General features: G+C 47.3%; 1 protein-coding gene across 8 annotated transcripts in view; it reads left to right on the forward strand.

The window, feature by feature from the left end:
- Positions 1-122: 122 nt before the first annotated feature.
- SRGAP2 (SLIT-ROBO Rho GTPase activating protein 2) overlaps positions 123-19231 on the forward strand; it is a 233044-nt gene continuing 213935 nt past the window's right edge. For 4 of the 8 annotated variants that reach the window (XM_015535290.2, XM_015535291.2, XM_042976346.1 and 1 more), the window contains exons 1-2: positions 124-232; positions 2054-2663. In XM_015535290.2, the coding sequence (XP_015390776.1) occupies positions 2597-2663 (67 nt within the window). In that variant the 5' untranslated portion in view covers positions 124-232; positions 2054-2596. Of the gene's footprint in view, positions 233-2053; positions 2664-19231 lie in introns of all 8 variants that reach the window. The other 4 variants (XM_015535288.2, XM_015535289.2, XM_042976350.1 and 1 more) reach the window with 3 other exon arrangements.

The following is a 19231-nucleotide window of genomic DNA, read 5'->3' on the forward strand; positions in this document are numbered from 1 at the left end:
TCTCGAGATCAGCTATTCCTATTGGCTACAGGCCCCATCGGTCGATAGAAAACGGGCGGTGATTGGTAAGGGGGTGGGCTCTGCTTCCCGGCGGGGTCCTGCGGAGTTGGCGGAGGCTCCTCAGGGGACTAGGGGGACCGATCTGCGTAGAAGCGGGTGGCGGGGAAGAGGGGAGGAGATCTCTGAGTGGGAAGCGAAGCTGGGGACCTGAGACCCGTCGCGTCAGAGCCAGGTAAAGGCTCCTTCCCTCTCCCCTTTCCTCTTCCCGGCCGCCGGGCTGGAGCCCTGACTGAACAAACCCGGGCTGGGGCGGGAAGGAGAGGGCGCGGATGCTGCTTGCGGCATCGCCTAGCCGTGCCGCCCGGAATCACTCAGACGCCCTCCCCCTCGACCCTCTCCAAATCTTCCAGTACAGCCCATAATACTTCTCAAGACTGCATCTCTCACTGCCCTTCACCGCACAGTCTCGGGCTCTGCCCTGGGACTCTGCCGCTGTGCAGCAGGCACCCAGCCCCCTCCCCAAGTCCTCAGCCCCCTCCCCAAGTCCTCTGCACACGGGCAGGCTTGGTCCACCTTTGGGCAACCGTCGTTGGCATCACCCGTAACCATCGGCTGTCCTCTTCCCCTGTCTCCAAGCCCTGGCAGACAGCCGGGTTACAGCCCAGGACCCAGAAGGATGATTGTTCCGCACTGCTTCCGGGGCTTTTTCCCTGTTCCAGCCCCCTGCCCTCCTGGAATGGTGCCTTTCACGCACTCCCTAGACCCATAGCAGGTCCCCAAGTTGCTAACATCCTTCCGTTCCATGTAACATCGTGGCCACGGTAGCCGCCTCACCACCCCCCACCCCTCCCCGAGGTAATCCTCCCTTTGCCCTCTCCCCGCCTCCCAAACGTGTGCAGAAGCTTCAGTCATCTATCCCCGGCTCCCATGCAGCCTCTGGACCCCACCTCACACCCCCCTCCCCGCTTCCTGCCCGCCTGAACCACCACGCCGCCTGGGCTCCCTCTTCCTCCCGGCGCGGGAAGTGGGAGACACCAGCGGAGCACCTCCCCTCCCCTGACACGGAGAAGGAAAGGGGCGACCTAGGAGGGAGGGTCGCCGGTGTGGCACGGTGGGGAGCAAGACTCCCAACTCTGCGCTCCCGCTGCTTCCCTCCCGCCGCCCGGACCTTGGCCAGGGCGGGATTTCCTCAGGCACCCCCTGGTGCGAAGGGTCTGGACTGCGACCCTCCCGTCCCTCCCGACCCCCCTCGCCCCACCCCCCCCCCCCCCCCCCCCCCCCCCCCGCAACCGAGCCTGGGTCTGGGTCTGGTATCTGGCATCTCTGGGCATGGGTGACAAAAAATATTGGGGGTGTCATTTAAGAGTTACTCTCGTCCGTGACTTGGGGGAGGCGGCGGCTGCCTTCCGCCCCCCGCCCCTGGGTTTTCCCGACTCCGACCCTCGCCTCTAACCCGTTTCCTGCTTTTGCCGACCACATTGTTTTCCTGGATGTGCCCCGTGCGGAGCAGGCTTTTTCCTGCAGGTCTCACCCCCCCTCAACATTTTGCTGCCAAGAGAAGCTAGTAACCAAAAACAAAACAACTGGGAGGAGGGGCGGGAGGGGAAGAAAAGTTGTGCCCGGGTGGCTTGTCCCTCCCTGGCTTTGATCCCTTTTGATGTCCTGGGAGTTGCCCCAGCCGGGGGTCAGGGGCCGCGTCGGAGCCACTGCCGAGAGTGCTCCCTTCGGCTGGCCGCTGCCCAGCGCTGGCGGGGCTCGGAGGCCGCCGAGGTGCCGCAGTCCCCGCCCGGAGCCCCGCGTTCCCGCCGCAGTCCCCACCCGAAGCCCGCGCAGGCGGCTGCTCCAAAGTGTTTTCTTCCAGCCTTAAAACAAAATCCGGAGGGAGCTTCCTTCCTCCGCACCTCGCCGCGCCGGGCTCTGTGGGCCGGGCGGCGTTTGGCCGAGATGAATGGGCCCAGGCCGGGCTTGGAACGACATCCCCTACCCCACCCCCGCCGCGATTAGGATCTGCGCCGGGGCTGATCGCCCCCTCCCCTTTTCCCTGCATTTACAGGCAAGTGAACCGGAGCAAACGACTTCCGATCCAGTCTGCGCTGCTGCGGCTCCCGTTTGGGATTTGATTTGCAGCATCTTCGAGCCTGTGCAACAAAAAACCGCGAAGCACGCCCAGCCCTCCCCCGGCACCCTTTTACGCACCCACTCCCTCCCGGGGACACAGCTGGGCGCGTCCACACCCCCGCACCCCCCACACCATGTTGTGCGGAAGGACTTCCACTCCCTGCCTGTGTCGTTGATGTCAGACCCCAGGCCAACCTCCGGGCGCTGCAGTTCTCCCGGCTAATGCTGAGGCTGCGGCTCCGGCTCTAGCACAGGAACCAGCCGCCGCCGCGCCCGGCCCCAGCGCCCACCGTCTGCATGTGCCCGCCGTAGCCTTCTGCCCAGCCCGCAGCCCGCGCTCCCCGGAGCGCTGGAGACCACCGCGGGGGGCCCCTTCTGCCCTTGGGAGAAGCGGTCTTGGAGGTATTGATTTCGGTGGTTGGATTTTTCCCGTGGATCTATCAATTCACAATTTGAATTTGGAAGAAAGAAGGAAAACATGACGTCTCCGGCCAAATTCAAAAAGGATAAGGAGATCATAGCAGAGTACGATACTCAGGTCAAAGGTAAGGGCTTTGAAAAATAGCACAATGCATATGCTCCGTGGACCATTGAGACATGTATTTCCACCCTGATTTGCAGGATGTTCATTTCTTTGGGTGGAGCAGGTGGGGGCAGGCTGAGCCCAGAGGTGGTTTCATAGGTGGGTTTGAGCCTCCGAGGGATGGGCTGTGCCAGGGGCCAAGGGCTCTGGAAAGGAATTTTCAGAGTGGGCTTTAGGTTTGTTCCTGAAGGGCTGGCCCTTATTTTGGCAGCCTTTTCCCCCAGGCTAGATGGGATGGGGGAGGGGCAGGAGGTTCTTGGAGAGAGAAAGGCGGCAGTTTGCCTCTGGGTGTCTGGGCCAGGTTTCCTTGAAGGACAACTGAAATCTGACAGGTGTTTGGGAATTTATTTCAGAGGTTGAAGAGTCCTGGTAGAGAAAGGCAACCTTGAGGAGGTATACCATTTGGGGAGCCCCTGGGGAGGCGGGGTTTTTTTTCTGCTGCACTATATCAAAAGGTGACATTTGCTGTGGCATCGGACACAGAAAGTCTGTAGCCACCTTGGGTGCACCTTGTACCTACCTGGTCTCTGGTTGCCCTGCATTCAATCAGAGATCAGAGAACAGAAAGAATAAGGTCATTTCACATCCCGTCTCCGCCCTCACCTAAGCATGAATGGAGTTGAGATGTTAGGGTTGCTGGGTGGTGCTGGTTCTGGAGCATGGGAAGACATAATTGTTTAACCCTTCTGTGTTGTCACCCTCTGCTCCAGAATGCATGCTTTTAAAGGCCCACTTCCCTCTGCAAAGATGTGGAGGGTAAAGCAAAATGTGGACCTGGAGAAACCAAGTGACCCTGTCTGCACATCTGGTTGACTACCTGACTTGGCACATGAATCAGAGCCTCTTCTCAGATAACCTTTTTTTAACCAGTCATTCCCATAAGAGGGGTTCCTGCCTGCTAAAGAGCCCCAGGATGTGTTTGTGCAAGGCACTGTCCCTTCCTGGCCATTCACTGGAAAGAGCCATGTGCTCTAGTCCATTGAGACTTCAGCTGGGGAGTGGGAGAGGTGGGTGGCCTTGAATGTTACACCACATGGTTGGAGCTCTGGGTTTTCCTTTGTTTCAGAGTACAGAGGGAGGGGCCCCTCCTTCTTTCCCTGCACCAATGCAAGGAGACCTTTTCCTATCATAGAGGACTTGGGAAGGGCCATGTCTCCCTTCTAATGATTGCCTCCGGTGGGAATAGTGTAGAGCTTGAAATGGGCTGCTGCCTTATCTCCTGGAAGGTTGGAATGTAGTTTGAAGTCCCCATTTTGCCTGTAGGGTCTTTTTAATGTCATCAGCTTGGTCATTTCTGGAGGTGCCCTGAGGGACCTTCTATCCACTGGGCTGCAAATATTGGTGGGTTTATTACAGAGATGGGAGAATTGATTGATTGATAGCTTCAGTTGAACAGGGATTGGGAGAGGTGTGGTCGTGAGTTATAATTGAGGTCTTGGCCTCTTGTCACTGTTCATAATCTGGGCCTGTTTTTGTAAACAATAAGCCACTGGCCTCCGTGTCCTGTCCAGATGCACTGTATTCTGTTCCTGGAATCCCCCTTGCCATTTTAACCAGATATGTCATTCAGTTTTTTTACACATCCTATTCTTAACTGTTGCCATAGGGAGTGTTAATAACTTTGACTTTCCCGATTTCTCTCCAGAAGCACGCCATTTGACTAAGGTGCAAAGTGATTTTGCATGTTCATTTTTTTGAAAGGTTCAGGGCTGATAGGTGTTAATAGAACCTTGTCTGTGGATTCCTATTGGTGAAAGATTTCTCACGAGTGTCTCAAAATTAAACACTTGTGTATTTACAAACATTGCTCATTGGGATGATGTAATGCAGTTGGCTATTTGGGGTTTCTCATCAACCTTGCCGCAAGCAGGAGACTGTTTTGCTTTGCTCTGATATTTTCCATTGACACCCTTCAGGATCATAGAATTTTATAGGTGGCTGAGCATGACGTCTTACTCGGAGAAGGTGCCTGATAAAAAGCTGATTTAAATGATTTAGTCCCTCATTTTATAGCTGAGGAGAGTACAGAGAAATTAAGAGGCTTGTCCAAGGTCACACAGCTAGGTGGTGGTAGTTCTGAAACCAGAAGCAGGTTACTGAGTTCCAATTCTGTATTTTATTCTATTCCTATTTGCTATGAGACGTCATCTGACCAGAGTAGGAAAAAAGAAATCCTTAAGCCAAAATCTGTCAATGGATACTAGTAGCAATACGAATAATAATAGATTACATTTTGGGAGCTCATGATGTTCTAGCCTATGCCAAGTGCTTTATATATGAATTGTCTTGTTTAATTCTCACATCAACCTGGGAAGTAGATACTATTTCACCCTCCATTCACTGCATGAAGAAACAGGCTTAGAGAGGGTAAGAAACCTTCCCAAGGTCACACAGCCAAACCCTGGCAGCCTGACTCCATTCCTTTCTTTATCAGCTATTTATTGAGTGCCTTTTGTGTGTTCTAGGGACTGGTGATACAGCAGTGGGCAAGACAAAGACCCCTCCCTCCCTTGTGGAGCTTCCATTCTAGAACCAGGGTTCTTCGTGGAAGAGCTTAGAGATTGGAGACAAAGGACCCGGGTTTCTAGGTTGGCTCTGCTCCCCTACTAGGTAGAAGCCTTTAGTCAGAATTCCAGTTTTTGCTGTGTTACACGAGACTGGAAGAGCTGCTGGTCTTCTCTTACAGACGCCAAGATAAAAAAGAAAATTGCTCTTTTGGTCTGGTGGCTAAGAGCACAAGTTTTTGAGTTGAAGGGACTCAGGTTTAAAATCTCAGTTCGGTCACTTGCTCACCTTGGGCGAGTTATAGGACATGTCTGAAAGAGTATATGTTTCCCAAGGTAGTCATGAGGAGTCAGCGAGATAGGATATGAGAATCATTTAGCATGGTATCTCGTACTTTTAAGCGCTCGCTTGTAGCACAGACTAGTCCTCTGTTAGCGAACCTTGCTTCTTGCTGCTTTAGGCTGACCATAAGGCTACACTGCCCATATCCTCCCCGAGTGCCAGCTGTTAAATGATAGGAGACAAGTCTGGGAATGAAACTTGAGTTCTGGTTTAGGTTCGTTCCTACAACGGTGGTGAAAGGTATCTTGGGTCACTTAAACCCTGTAGACCTCAGCTTCCCTTTCTGTAAAATGAACAGCTAATTCTAATGTCTAATTTTTGGCCACTGTTGTCCCGTTTGTCTCTGACCAGAGTTCTGGGTTTTGCCTTTCGGTCAGAACGGGTTGAATCCAGTGAACTCTAAATGGACTGTGTGGGACCTTGTCTATCCTGTGGCTTTTGCCTCCCTTTAAACCACCTGCTTGCATGTGCCCTAAAGGGCTTCTGAGGCTGCGGCCCCAACCCTACCCCAGCCTGGTTTTATGAGGGGTGTGCCTCCTTAGTCAGCCTGCCTTGTAGCCGCCTTCTTAAAAACCATCATTGTTTCTGGTTTGTGGGTGTTCAGATTCCTTTCAAAGTTCATGCCTCTCAATGTCTGACTTGAAAGTATTAATATTCTTAATGCTTTTACATGGCTCTTTCCAATTAGTGAAACGCTTTCATATACGTGAATCTCTGGAAATTCTTGACAACCCTAGTCAGGTTCATGGTCGAAACCTGAGGCCTTTGGCCTGTAGCTTGTTACCTTCTTTCAGGATTGGAGCAGCAAAAGGTGGTCAAGTGCAAGGCATGGTTAGTGGAGGTGATGATCTGGGTGGTATTTGGGTGGCTTCACATCACTGCATGGTTTCCCTGCTAGCTATTGTCCTTTCCTTATTCAAGGGTCCCTTTCCTTTACCCTCTCTATACCTTGAGTTTTTATAGTGCCCCGGACAGCTTGAGATCGACAGTTAATGCAAATATTCCAGGAGGAATCCTCCAAAACAGAGTGGCACTGTGTGTTGAGCAGTCAGATTTTCTTTCTGGAGAACATTGGGGGTCTTGTCCTTTTTTTTTTTTTTTTTTTTTTTATGTCTTAGAAGAACGGTATGTGTGCACCACAGAGCTGAGAAGTGAAATTCTGTAATTTCCATCTGGAGCATTTTGATAGAAAAGCCTCAGGCCTTTGCCTGCAACAGTTTAACCCTTTTAGGACCCTTTCAGAGCAGGAGATGAAATTCAAAACTCTGTACATACTGTGTGTGCACACACACTGGGGAATGTGGATTGCTGGTATTTAAACAAGCTTGTTCCCCTGGGAGGTCTGAGCGGTTCTCCACTCATGCCAACAAAGGTCTACTCCGAAGCTTCTTTCCTCCCAGCCCCCACTCCCCAAGGGAGCTTTAAATATAATCAGTTTGTGAAAAGCTGCAGTAAAACATCTCCTTGGAATCCCCAAGCAGATGCTCTCATCTTCTGCGAGGTGATTGAAGGCTTCTCTTCCCTTGCTCAGGGAAAACAGGACTCTGCAGTAAGCTGAGCTCCTGGAAGAAAATGAAGCTCATGGAAAAACGAAGTCCTCTGTATCTCAGAGGAAGATGGTGGACAAGGAGCTGGGGGTGCCGAGGAAAGCCCTGGGCAAAGCAGTGGGGTGTGAGACACGTGTTTCGGGGGGGTGGCCCTTTTCCAGTTTCAGGTGTTGTCTTAGGGAATGGGAACAGAAATGTCTTTGGAGAAGCCCATCTGGTAGTTATGGCCCCATCACCATGCACCACACAGGTTGAAAGCCAGGACAAGGCCTAATCATTTCTCTGGTACGAAGTTTACAGTCAGACCTGGCCCTGATATATAGGGTCCACACCCTTTTCAAATCAGCAGGTGCCCAACTCCTGACTCATATACTCCCATGTCACTCCAGATAAACACAGGCTGCCAGTGGTACCTGTAGAGCTCTTCTTCCAGAAGAGAAGTTTTCTTCATGGGGATCGTGCTTATCGTATACCCTAGGCCACCGAGGGCTTTGTTAGGGAAGTGTTATGTCCAGTTGCAGGGAAAACGAAGTCAATATGTGGATTTGTACTGGTAACAAAATTGAAGTCATCAGTTTTAACTTGGTGTCAGCTACAGACTTGGCCCTTTGGGAAATCTGGGAAAGTTACCTCAGAAGTTGTCTGATTTAAATATAAATAATGAGAACATTTTTAAGAATTACCAAATGACACCTTTAATGATTTTACAATAATGTGTAGGAACTTTCATCTGTCCAGTTGTGGGAGAATACACGCAACGTAAAATTTACCACCTGAACCATTCTTCCGCGCACAGTGCAGGGGCGATTAGAACATTCCCGTCGGGCAAATCAGCACCACCATCCATCTCCAGAACTCTTTGGGTCTTGCAGAGTGGAAACTCTGTACCCATTAAACAGTACCCTCTCACCCCCACCCTGTGTCTCTGACTGACCGAGGAACCACATGTAAGTGGAGTCATCCCGTATTTGCCCTTTCGTGACTGGCTTATTTCACCTAGCATAATGTCCTCAAGGCTCATCCATGTGGTAGCCTTTGTCAGACTTTTCTTCCTTTTTAAGGCCATTGAATGTGTACAGCACGTTTTGTTGATCTATTCTTCTTTCCATGGGCACTTGGGTGGTGTCTACCTTTTAGCCATTGCAAATACTGCTGCTAGGAACAGTGTGATGTATCCCTATTTAAAAAACATGTCCTCTGTACCCAAGTTTTACAAGCCTGTATGTACATTTCTATATAATCATTTGTCCTGATAAATCTTTAGACTTAAGATTTAAATATACATGTTCATATTTTCATATTATGGATATGTATTTATGCTCATAATATGAACATTGTATATAGATAACAATTTTATATGTTTTAGTAATTACAGGAATTACTAAGCTTTTATTGTGTTTTTAACAGCTTTGTTGAGGTTTAATCGACATGTAATAAACCGTAATGTTTAAGGGGTACATTAGATAAGTTTTGGTATCTGTTGTGTACCCATGAAACCATCACAATCAAGACAGGTGAACGTAACCGTCATCACCAAGGGTGTCTTCATTGTAATATGTGATTAAATGAGTAATGTGATAACCACATTATAGAAATGACATTAACCTAAAAATAAGTAAAAGCTAGGTATTACCAAGTTTAAAAAATTAGTAAATAAATGATGACCCAAGCTACCCAGATTGGTTCCTGGAAATGGGATTTAGCCTTAATGAATAAAGACAGTCTCCCAGAGAAATTGCGTTAATAATTGTGCCTCAGCCGTTACTATGTGTTTAAGGGAGAAGACACAGGATAGGGAGAGAGAGAAAAGAAAAAAATCTTGGACACAGTGGGCGTTGACGGGTGACAGTATCTGTTTCCCAAAGTCCTCGCTTGAATCAGTCCCTGGGGCCTCACACATCTTCTGAAGGGATCACAAGTGAGCCAGATGCCAAGGGGAGGGGCTGGGGGCTCCCCTGGGAGAGCTGCTCAGAATGCTATGAATATGGCTTATTTCCTCTCATGATTGATTCCCTGTTGAAAAGAGACCAGCTTCCCAGGTGAACATTAACTTGGTCCTCAATCTTAGTCTCAATTTTATCCTTTCAGCCATATTTCTTATTTTACTGTAAGAGGACTGGTGGCCTATCTGGACTACTTGCCATAGTTTAAACGCATCTACTGTTGGCTAACATTTTGCTCTTTGCGGCTTACTGTGTAGTGGGCGTTATTGCTAAATACTTGACATAGATCATTCCTAATCCTTACACTAACTCTAGGAGGAATATATTGCTGTTATCCCATTTTGCTGATGAATGAAATGAGGTGAAGGCGATTCGGTGACTCACCCCGGGGCTGCCGCAGGTGAAGGATGGGACAGAAGTTAGAACCTGGGCTGTCAACCAGAGCCTGAGTCTCAGTGCTGTTCCTGGAGTGCCCTCTCTCCCTGCCCGGCCCCACAGCTTCACCTACTGAAATCTCACCCCCATGCTGGGTGCCTTCCTTGGTCACTCTGACTGGCAAGGTTCCTTCTCTCTGGTTGACTCACACAGTGCTGTGGCATTCATCTTGTACCTCCTTAAGTTCTAAATATGTGTCTTTCGGCCTTCTGTCTTCTTCTAGACTTCGGTGAGAATGGTTTGTAGGTGTGTAGTGCCATGCAAAGGGCCAGGCTTTGGAGCCAGCCCTCAGTGGGAACCTTGTCAACATCAGCTCCTTGCCCTATGGCCTTGCTTAGGTTACTCAACTTCTCCTCTAACCGTCCTCTCCTGTAACTTAGAGATAACAAGACCTACCTGGCTGGTTTATCGTGAAAGTGTGTCAAGTATATAGCAAACAGTAAATGCTAAACAAGTAGCTCTTATTATGGGGGGCCCTTCAGGTAGGAGCGTGTCTGGAACAGTATTGTAGCCTAAATCGTGGCTCTGATGATGGAATAGAATGATGAATGCATAAATGCATGACCTGGACTACTGCAAATAATTTTTAAAATATTTATGTATTTATTTTTGAGACAGAGAGACAGAGAGCGTGAGCGGGGAGGGGCAGAGAGAGGGAGACAGAATCCCAAGCTGACAGCACAGAGCCTGATGTGGGGCTTGAACCCACAAGGTGTGAGATCATGATCTGAGCCCAATCCAAGAGTCGATTGCTCAACCAACTGAGCCACCCAGGCACCCCAACTGCAAATAATTAAAAAAAAAAAAAAAAAAAAAAAAGGCTCTTAATTTGACCTTGACAGTATTATCTCACACAATATCACCAAGGTGATTTGTTTTTAAAAACACTATTATGCTAAGATCATAGCATAAAAGACTGATCATACCCATCACTTCTCTCTTACGCAGCTCACATTTGATACCATCACGAAGGTAAATTGTCTCTAGTTTTCTCACCATGTTACATTATTTCACGCTTCTTGCCTTATGCATGCTGTGTCGTCCCTTTGGAATGGATCCTTTTCCTTGAACCTGGACAACTCAGTCATCCTTTAAAAGCCAGCTCAGATGCCACCACGTTCAGGAAGTCTTCCCTGCTTATCCCTTCTCCCTGAACAGTGATCCTGTGCAGGATCCCGAGTGGAACTCCTCAGCATCTCCCGTTGCTTTCCGCACCCTGTTAATCAACACACCCTCAGCATTTCCTCAGCAGAGTCCTGGTGCTTACTTGTATTACTGCATTCATTATATTACATTGTAATCTCTTTGTTTACATCTTTTTATTTACAGCTCACTGAGCACCTTGGGAACAGACTTCTCTTTTATTCACTTCCATGTGTCCAGCTTCTGGCACAAAGAAGCACTAAAAAATGCTCATAAATAGAACTGAATGTTTTCTGAGTTGAGGTTGGATGTGACCATGCCACACTTCTGTGTTTCTCCCCTTACTCCAATAAAAAGCCTTCTCCTTATGTTAATGTTCTTTGAAATTCAAAGTGGATCAAACATGGTGAATATTGTCATTATGCAAGGACAAGTACACACTGAATGGCATGTGGAGGCTCCCCGGTGGGGGTGTGTTTTTCCTATTTACCACCCCCTCTACCCTCTTTAAAATCACTGCCCTACAGCTATAATTGAGTTGATCACATTTCTCCGATCACATCTCTTTCCTTGGAAACGAAGAAAAATATTAACTCTGAACTTCCAGAGTGTAAAACAAAAGTAAGGGTTCTGTAATTGAAGTAAAACAAATTCTACGTTTGTCCAGGATTTATTCATCATTTTAAACAGGTATTTGAAGTCTAAAGTTGAGGTCTATTTTATTATTTCTTTTAATTTTTTTTTTTTTTTTTAAGATTTATTCATTTTTGAGAGACGGAGTATGAGCGAGGGAGGGGCAGAGAGAGACAGGGAGACACAGAATTGGAAGCAGGCTCCAGGCTCTGAGCTGTCAGCACTGAGCCTGACACGGGGTTCAAACTCACGGACCGCGAGATCGTGACCTGAGCCGAAGTCGGATGCTTAACTGACTGAGCCACCCAGGCGTCCCTAGTTGAGGTCTATTTTAAAACCGAGTTGACTTAGTAAAGGGACTGTTGTGATACTTTTCTGAAGTATGGGTTTGGAGAGAGCTACTGGCTCCTTCAAAGCCCCTGTATGATCTACAGAAAATGGGGAGGAAAGGCCCAAAGGGCCAAACAGGGAGACTCTTCCCTCTGGGTTTTCAAGTCATTTAGTATTCAGTAGCCTTGACCTTATTTATACATTGTGAATGAGTGGTTCTGAACTTGAAATGTATCTTCGTGAGGAAGGAAAAACAGCTGGGGAGTGCCCCTCCTCCATTTCTGTGGGTATTTTAGGATGCCATCTGTTACGGAGAAGGCAGCCTTTTAAAATAACCTTTTCTTCTAAAAACGCACTAATTGGTGGGCAGGTGACCCGAAAGACATTATGAAAGTTGGGACCTTGTCTTTGCTGTCTGACCCCAGATTCTGCATCTCAAATCACAGCTTGGTGGGCAGAGTCTAAGTGCCCTAGAGACTGTGGCCTCACCAGCCATGGGAGTCTGGGTGGCCAAGGCTCCACAGGAAGACAAGGCCCCGAAAACAAAGGGATCCAAGCGCCTGAGCTGGCCAAGACAGGCCATGCCACGAGCTTTAAGAAATACATCCTGTTTCTGAAGAATTGGCAACAGTTTCTCCAAACATTGGAATCCTTTAGAGATCTGTTCCCTTTTCCACTAGTCTTTCTGTTGTGTTTTGATTGATTGATTGATTGATTGGCATGGAGGGTATTGGGCCAGATCTTGTCAGATGAGTAAGCTGCTCTTTGGGGAGGCATCTTGACTGAGGAACCTGTTTTGGAGCAATATGCCTTTTGGGCCATAACAAACTGAACTACAGGATTCTACACGGGGAAAATGGTTCCAAGGGAAAGAGTGCTCTTTGGAGGCAGGAGGCTTGGGTTTTAGTTTGGCTTTGGCGTTTACCACTGTGATTTTGGGGGACACTCACCTCAGGTCCCAAGATCCCTAGTGTCCTCATCTATAAAATGGGGACAACAATTCTTGGTCCTGGCTAACGATGATGATGATGGTGGCTAGCATTTACCGAGTGCTTCTTATATTTAAGCTCTAAGTGCTTTGCATAGATTAACTCATGAATCTCCCAGCAGTCCTACAAGGTAGCTGTTTTTATGATCCCCACTTCTCAGATGAGGTGTGGGGAGGCTAAATAACTTACTCCAGTGCACACAGCTGGTAAGTGATGGAGACAGTATGAACCCAGGCTGACTTAGCACTGTTTTAGTTGATTGTTCTCATTTCCTAGCATCGTGATACGCAAAGGAGTTGATGCGGTGTTCTGAATGTCTTCTGGTATGCACCCACTCGACCTCTCTTGGCCTTGATTTTTCTCATCTAGGAAATTAGGGCTTGAATTAGAAAATTTCGAGTGCCCTCCCAGCTTTCATGGTTATTATTCTTGCTTATTTAAGATAGTGAAGATGACAGTTTTACCCCTATGAAGCGGGCACACTTGTCAGAACAAAAAAACGTTAACATTCTCTGAACTTCGCTGTCTCCAGTGCCAGAGCTTGCCCCATCTGCCTGGCTGCTGCACGTACGTGGACGCGGCAGTCGGGGGACACCAGGTGGTGGCCGAGCAGCAGCTGGCCTGGAGAGCGGTTGAAGTGATACGTGGTCAGGTGTCACCATCTGACAGGAAGATGCGCTCTCACTTGGAGACATTGAAGGGGAGGGATGGTTGCTCATGGCCTGGCGGTAGACCCTTGCCCCGATTACTAGGGACAACAACTGCTTTGATCAGGATAAATATATTAAACCTTGGACTTTCTGTGAGCTCAGAGGCTTACAGAGTGAGAAAGTTCTGTGCTGTCACTGGTGTGGATGGCTTTCCTGGCCCATGTTGGTGGGCCAGAGGTGGAACTTGTGTAAGTCTTGGTATTATTGCCATGTACGTTGCTGTGTGCCATGCTTGAATGACAAAAGAGAAAAAGAAAAAGGAAGTTGGGTGATTGCCTTTTGTTACAACTTAAGAAATAGGGAAGTGAGAGGCTTTTAAATCCCTGACATCTGGGCTGGGATGAATGAGGGGGAGGCTGTGTGCATGTGGAATGGGAGCAGGGTTGATATAGACATCTGCGCGGTGGGGGAAGTGACTTCAGGCCCTCCTAGGATGTAGGATGGCCTCTTGCCTCTTACACCCCTTTTCATGTGTTAGGCCCTTTGTCGACTAAGGGATTTGTGTGCGGATTGTGATGAGGTATGCTGTAATGCGGAGTTGAAATGTTTTCATGTTTGTGTTTGTTTTCTTTTCACCTAATGAATAGACTAAGAAACAGTGTGTTGTTTTTAAATGAGTACTATTAATAATAATGACAGCTCATATTTTTATCATTACAGCATGTAAAAAAGATCATTCCTAGGGAGGCAGGGACGGTCGTAGGGTAATGGAGGGCCAGCTGCATAACGCTGGACAAGGCCCTCCACCTTTGGTATTCTCATCTGCTTGGCTGGAAAGTAGAAAGATGGATTACTGGTTCTTTGCTTCATCATTCTTAGGACCTATGACCTAAAACTGGCTATTATAGAGTGAATTGCTGCATAGAGTTTCCATGTTGATTATTGTCCTGAGGGAAGGATAGAAACCAGAGAATGGATACCAAAGATTCTTCCTACTCATCTCTCCTACTCCTGGTTTCAAGTTTCATCTTTAACTGGCATTCATAGGCTTTGTGTGTTAGTCGTTGTTGGAGTCAGTTGTGCTGTGTCTCTTCATCTCTCTTATTTATTCAGTGATCTCTGGTGATGTAAGTTATCTCAACTCTTTGCTGTCAGCAAATTTCAAGGAAACATCGAAGCATTTCGGGGAGATGGTGTCTGCTGCTTTGATTAATGAGGCTCTTGATCTGGATATTTTAAGGCCGGTAACAACACAATCGAAAAACGCCTGGTATTCCATGAAACGTCAGGAGCACCCCCACTGCCAAAGCCTGAAAGCGATTTGTGCCACTTCTTTCTTTCTAAGAGTACATGTGCGCGTGTGAGCTCTTATTTGCTCTTTTGACCGGGAAGCAGCACTGCTAGTCCAGAAATGCCAGCTCTTCTGAACTCAGCCGCAAAAAGAGTTAATCATTATCTAGGTAGCAACAGAAACCTCCCAAGTTTTTAACTTTCCGTGGCCTCACGTATCTCCTCCTTACTGCTCCTGGAAGACCAGGCGCTCATGGGCACAGGCGTGTACACGCACGTGCACACACACATACTCTCTCTCTCTCTCTCTCTCTCTCTCTCACACACACACACACACACACACACACACACACACACACACGACTTAATGTAAAATGATCTCATGTTTATGAGAGCTGGAATTACTTGGGAGGGATACTTGTGTTCTGTAGGCTCAGTGGGCATGATGTGGAAGCAGGCCTATTTGGCCCATGGAGATTGCAGATAAGAGTGTGATATGTAATTGAGTAAGAATTTGAAAAATTATCCGATAACATTAGGAGCAGCAAACCACCCGCTTTTTTGTTTTGTTTTTGTTTTCTTTCTTTCTTTCTTTCTTTCTTTCTTTCTTTCTTTCTTTCTTTCTTTGCTCAAAAACTATTTGGAGGAGGAGTAAGGAGCCAGCATTGTTTTTAGGGTGTGGGAACCCCCTCCCCACCCCATGAACCAAATATGTTTGCCCAGGCTGAGAGTGTGAGGTCTCTGAGAGATCTTGACAGATCATTTAGTACATTCTTCTGCCCCCAGGCAATTCTTCAGACTAATCATTTCAGGAAAACGGCTGTCAGCTAACCTTTAAAATCTTTTCCAGAAGAGTACACCACAGCCTACCTTCCCATCGTGTTCCAGTGACCCAGACTATAAATGGTCAATTCCTTCATTTGCAGAGCTTGAAACAGGATTAAAAAAGGAGACTTGATGAATTGAACTCATATTTTTGCTGAGGCTGCCACACCCTCCGTGCAGACCTTTGCTTCTTTTGGGTTCTCAGACTTGGAGAAGGAAGGGGTAATTAATGATGCTCTCAAGGCATTAACTCAGGCTTCTGGGGTGTTCTTCCTCTCAGTCTCCTCCCCTCCTCCCTTCTACCAGCGTTGGGATCCTTTGTATTAAACACAAATCATGAACTAGTTTAAACCAGCATCCATTTATTTAGCGCCTACTATGTGCTTGGTTTTGGGCTGGGTTGTGGGCATACAGAGATATAGAGCAAGGTTTTCGTTTTCAAGAAGCTTCAGCGTATTAAAAGGGATGGACAGATCGCACAGGTGCAGTGAAGGACCACAGTCAGGCGAGAGAGCCATCTGATGGGGGTGGGGGGAGATGAGGTGGGTGAGGTGGAAGATAGTGATTGCGCCTAGTATTTACAGTGCAGCTGGCAGATTTTTATCTCATTTAACCTCTGAATGGTGCTACAACAGGGCAGGGGGATTTTAGGCCTTTTTAAATGTTTTGGTCCTTTTTGAAATATTTTATTTACTTCGAGACAATTATCCATTCACATGCAGTTGGAAGAAATAATAGATTACACGTACCCTTTACTTAGTTCCCCCCAGTGGTTAGAATCTTTCAAAGCCATAGTACAGCGTCACAGCCAGGATATTGACATTGATACAGTCAAAATACTGAACGGCCTCTTTACTACTGGGATCCCTTATGTTGATTTTTTTTAATTGTTTATTTAGTTAATTAATTAGTTTATTTTTTGAGAGAGAGAGAGAGAGAGTACGTGGGAGAAGGGTAGAGGGACCGACCCTCTGTTGACCTTTTATAGTTTTGTCCCTCCGTTATCCTCTCATCTCACCTACCTTAGTCCTTAACTCCTGGAGTCACCAATCTGTTCTCATGTCATAACCTTGTCATTTCCAGAATATTACATACATGGAATCATACAGCATGTAGCCTTTTAGGATTGACTTTTTCTCACTCAGCATAATTCCCTGGCAATCCGTCCAGGTTGTTGCGTGTATCACTAGTTCCTTCCTTTTTATTACTGAATAATATCCCATGATGGGGGTATATGTTGGTTTACTAACCGTTTACCCATTGAAAGACAGTTGAGTTGTTTCCAGTTTGGGGTGATCATGAATAAAGTTGCTGTGAACATTCATATACAGATTTTTTTTCTGAACATGTATTTTTTAAAAGTTGAGGAAATTAAAAAAATATTTTTTAATATTTATTTTTTTATTTAAAAAAAATTTTTTTTAACGTTTATTTATTTTTGAGACAGAGAGACAGAGCATGAACAGGGGAGGAGCAGAGAGAGAGGGAGACACAGAATCTGAAGCAGGCTCCAGGCTCTGAGCTGTCAGCACAGAGCCTGATGCGGGGCTCGAACCCGTGAACTGCGAGATCATGACCTGAGCTGAAGTCGGATGCCACCCAGGTGTCCCCAAAAGTGGAGGCAGTTTTGTGTGTGTGTGTGTGTGTGTGTGTGTGTGTGTGTGTATTTAATGTTTATTTATTTTTGAGGGACAAGGAGGGGAGAGAGAGAGAGAGAGAGAGAGAGAGAGAGAGAGAGAGAGAACCCCAAACAGGCTCCATGCTGTCAGCACAGAGCCTGACACCAGGCTTGAACCCACGAACCATGAGATCATGACTTGAGCCAAAACCAAGAGTCGCCTAACTGGCTGAGCCATCCAGGTGCCCCAGTTTTGTGTTTTTTTTTTTTAAATGAAAAGATTATGGATTAACAGATGGAAAAGCTAGGTTTTGCTTCTCACTTGGAAGTGCTGTGTGTGTGTCCCTGAAGTTAGCCTTCTTGAGTCTCCATTTCCTTGTCAATAAAATGTTACACTGTATGTTCTGCCTACATCCCAGTGTTGTTGTATAGATAAATCGAGATAATATCTGATAACAAATGTTATAAATGATAATAAAATATAAACATATAGAGGTGGGATAAGATGCCACCTCCCTGTGTTTCTGTCCTTTAAGCTCTGGGAGAATATGAGCCGGGCCTTAGTCAGAGCGGTTCTCGAATTGCAATCCAGAGATGGCTCTTTGAGGTTGTTTTGTTTTTCTTTTTCTTTTTATTGCTGTGTGCGTATTTCTTTTATATCCTGGTTACCCATCCTTTGTTGGTGATACGGGTTGCGTATACCTCTCCCAGAGTTGCCTTATCTTTTCACTTTTTATTGGATTCTCTATGTTGAAGAAATTTTGTTGTAAGATACATCTATCTAGCTTTTGCTTTGTCATTTGGACCTTTCTTTCTTTCTTTCTTTCTTTCTTTCTTTCTTTCTTTCAATGCACAACCTTTCCTATCATGAAATTACAAGGATATTCACCTGTAGTTTTTTCTAAAGGGTTTTAAATTTTGCTTCTCCCTTCTCTGCCTTGAATAAATGAAGCGTTTATTTTTGTGACTGGTATGAGGTAGGGACCCAACTTCGTTTTACATTCCAGATGGCTAACCATTTGTTCTAGTTTCCCTTATTGAAAGGGTCCTTCTTTTTCACCATTGACTTGTAATGCCACGTTTGTATCTATGTCGAGTTTGCACATACCTGTGGGCAAGGTGAGTCCTCCATCGGGGCTACAGTGGTGTTAACCGTGTGCCACCTGGGATGAGAACTTCTTCCACTTACAAACATTTTCCTAAGGTTTGACATTACAATTTTAGCAAATTGAAAAATTTTCAGAGACACCCAGATTTTCTTCTCTCTCGTCTTGGGTTGGACATAATGCTACGGCCTGCAGAAGCCAGGACCTAGTAGTGAGGGGAGCATGCGTTTGCCACAGTTAAATGAATACGTTACAGTATTTTGTGATTGCCAGTGGTTCCAAATATATCCCCTGTGCCACAAATAATTGTCATGTAGGTTCTGAGACAGATTTAGAGGTGTCTAAAGTCTAGTCCATATCCTCTGCAATCTTATAAACTGGCGGAGAAAAGCAGCCAACGTATATGAAAAGTAACAATAAAAGAAATTTAACCCACAGCAATACAAGAAATGACATCAGCCGGTGGATGACTGAAAATGAGTAATGTTGATAAGAACTTGAGGAATTCAGAGGTGGAGAGGTGTGGGCCAGAGTGAACGAGACCTTGCCTGACGGAGTAGGCTCTGGCCGGCTCCGGAGTGGGAGGGGAGAACAGAGGCAGTGTGTGTGCCTCCCTCAGCCGCGTTCCCACAGCCCCCACCACGCCGACCGCTCCTGCATCACTTCTGCACCGTAATACAAGGATGGTTTTATCCACCCTCACTCCCACCTCGAGCTCCTTTCCTGAGACACAAGCTCCCAGCCAAAAGGATGCTTGTGAGTCCTCGAGGGTGGGTGGCCTTTCATTTCACCTTCCTGGTGTCCGGCTCCGTGTCTGCGTGTCCTCGGCACCCAGTGAACGTTTGCCGAGTGAGTGAGTGGACTCTGGCCAGAACAGAGGAGTAGGATGGGGCTGGATGGTTTTGGATGACCTTGAAGGTCAGCCGGAGTCTCTGGCTCTGGGCTGCGGCGGTGGAGAACAGTGGGGGCAGTCTGATCGGAGAGTGCCGTGATGAAGTTGTGTTTCAGAGGGGCTCCCCGCTTGCTCCAGGCTGGCAAGGGAGGCCTGCCCCTGCCCGCACAGGGTACGCTAGTGTGTGCCAGGCCCCTGCGGGGGGTGCTGCCAGTATGTTGCTAAGTGTGACCAATTCTTAGAGCCACCAGCGAGGGAAGTGTGATTCTCCACGAACTGAAC

The sequence above is a fragment of the Panthera tigris genome, chromosome F3 (assembly GCF_018350195.1).
Source record: "Panthera tigris isolate Pti1 chromosome F3, P.tigris_Pti1_mat1.1, whole genome shotgun sequence".
Taxonomy (NCBI): domain Eukaryota; kingdom Metazoa; phylum Chordata; class Mammalia; order Carnivora; family Felidae; genus Panthera; species Panthera tigris.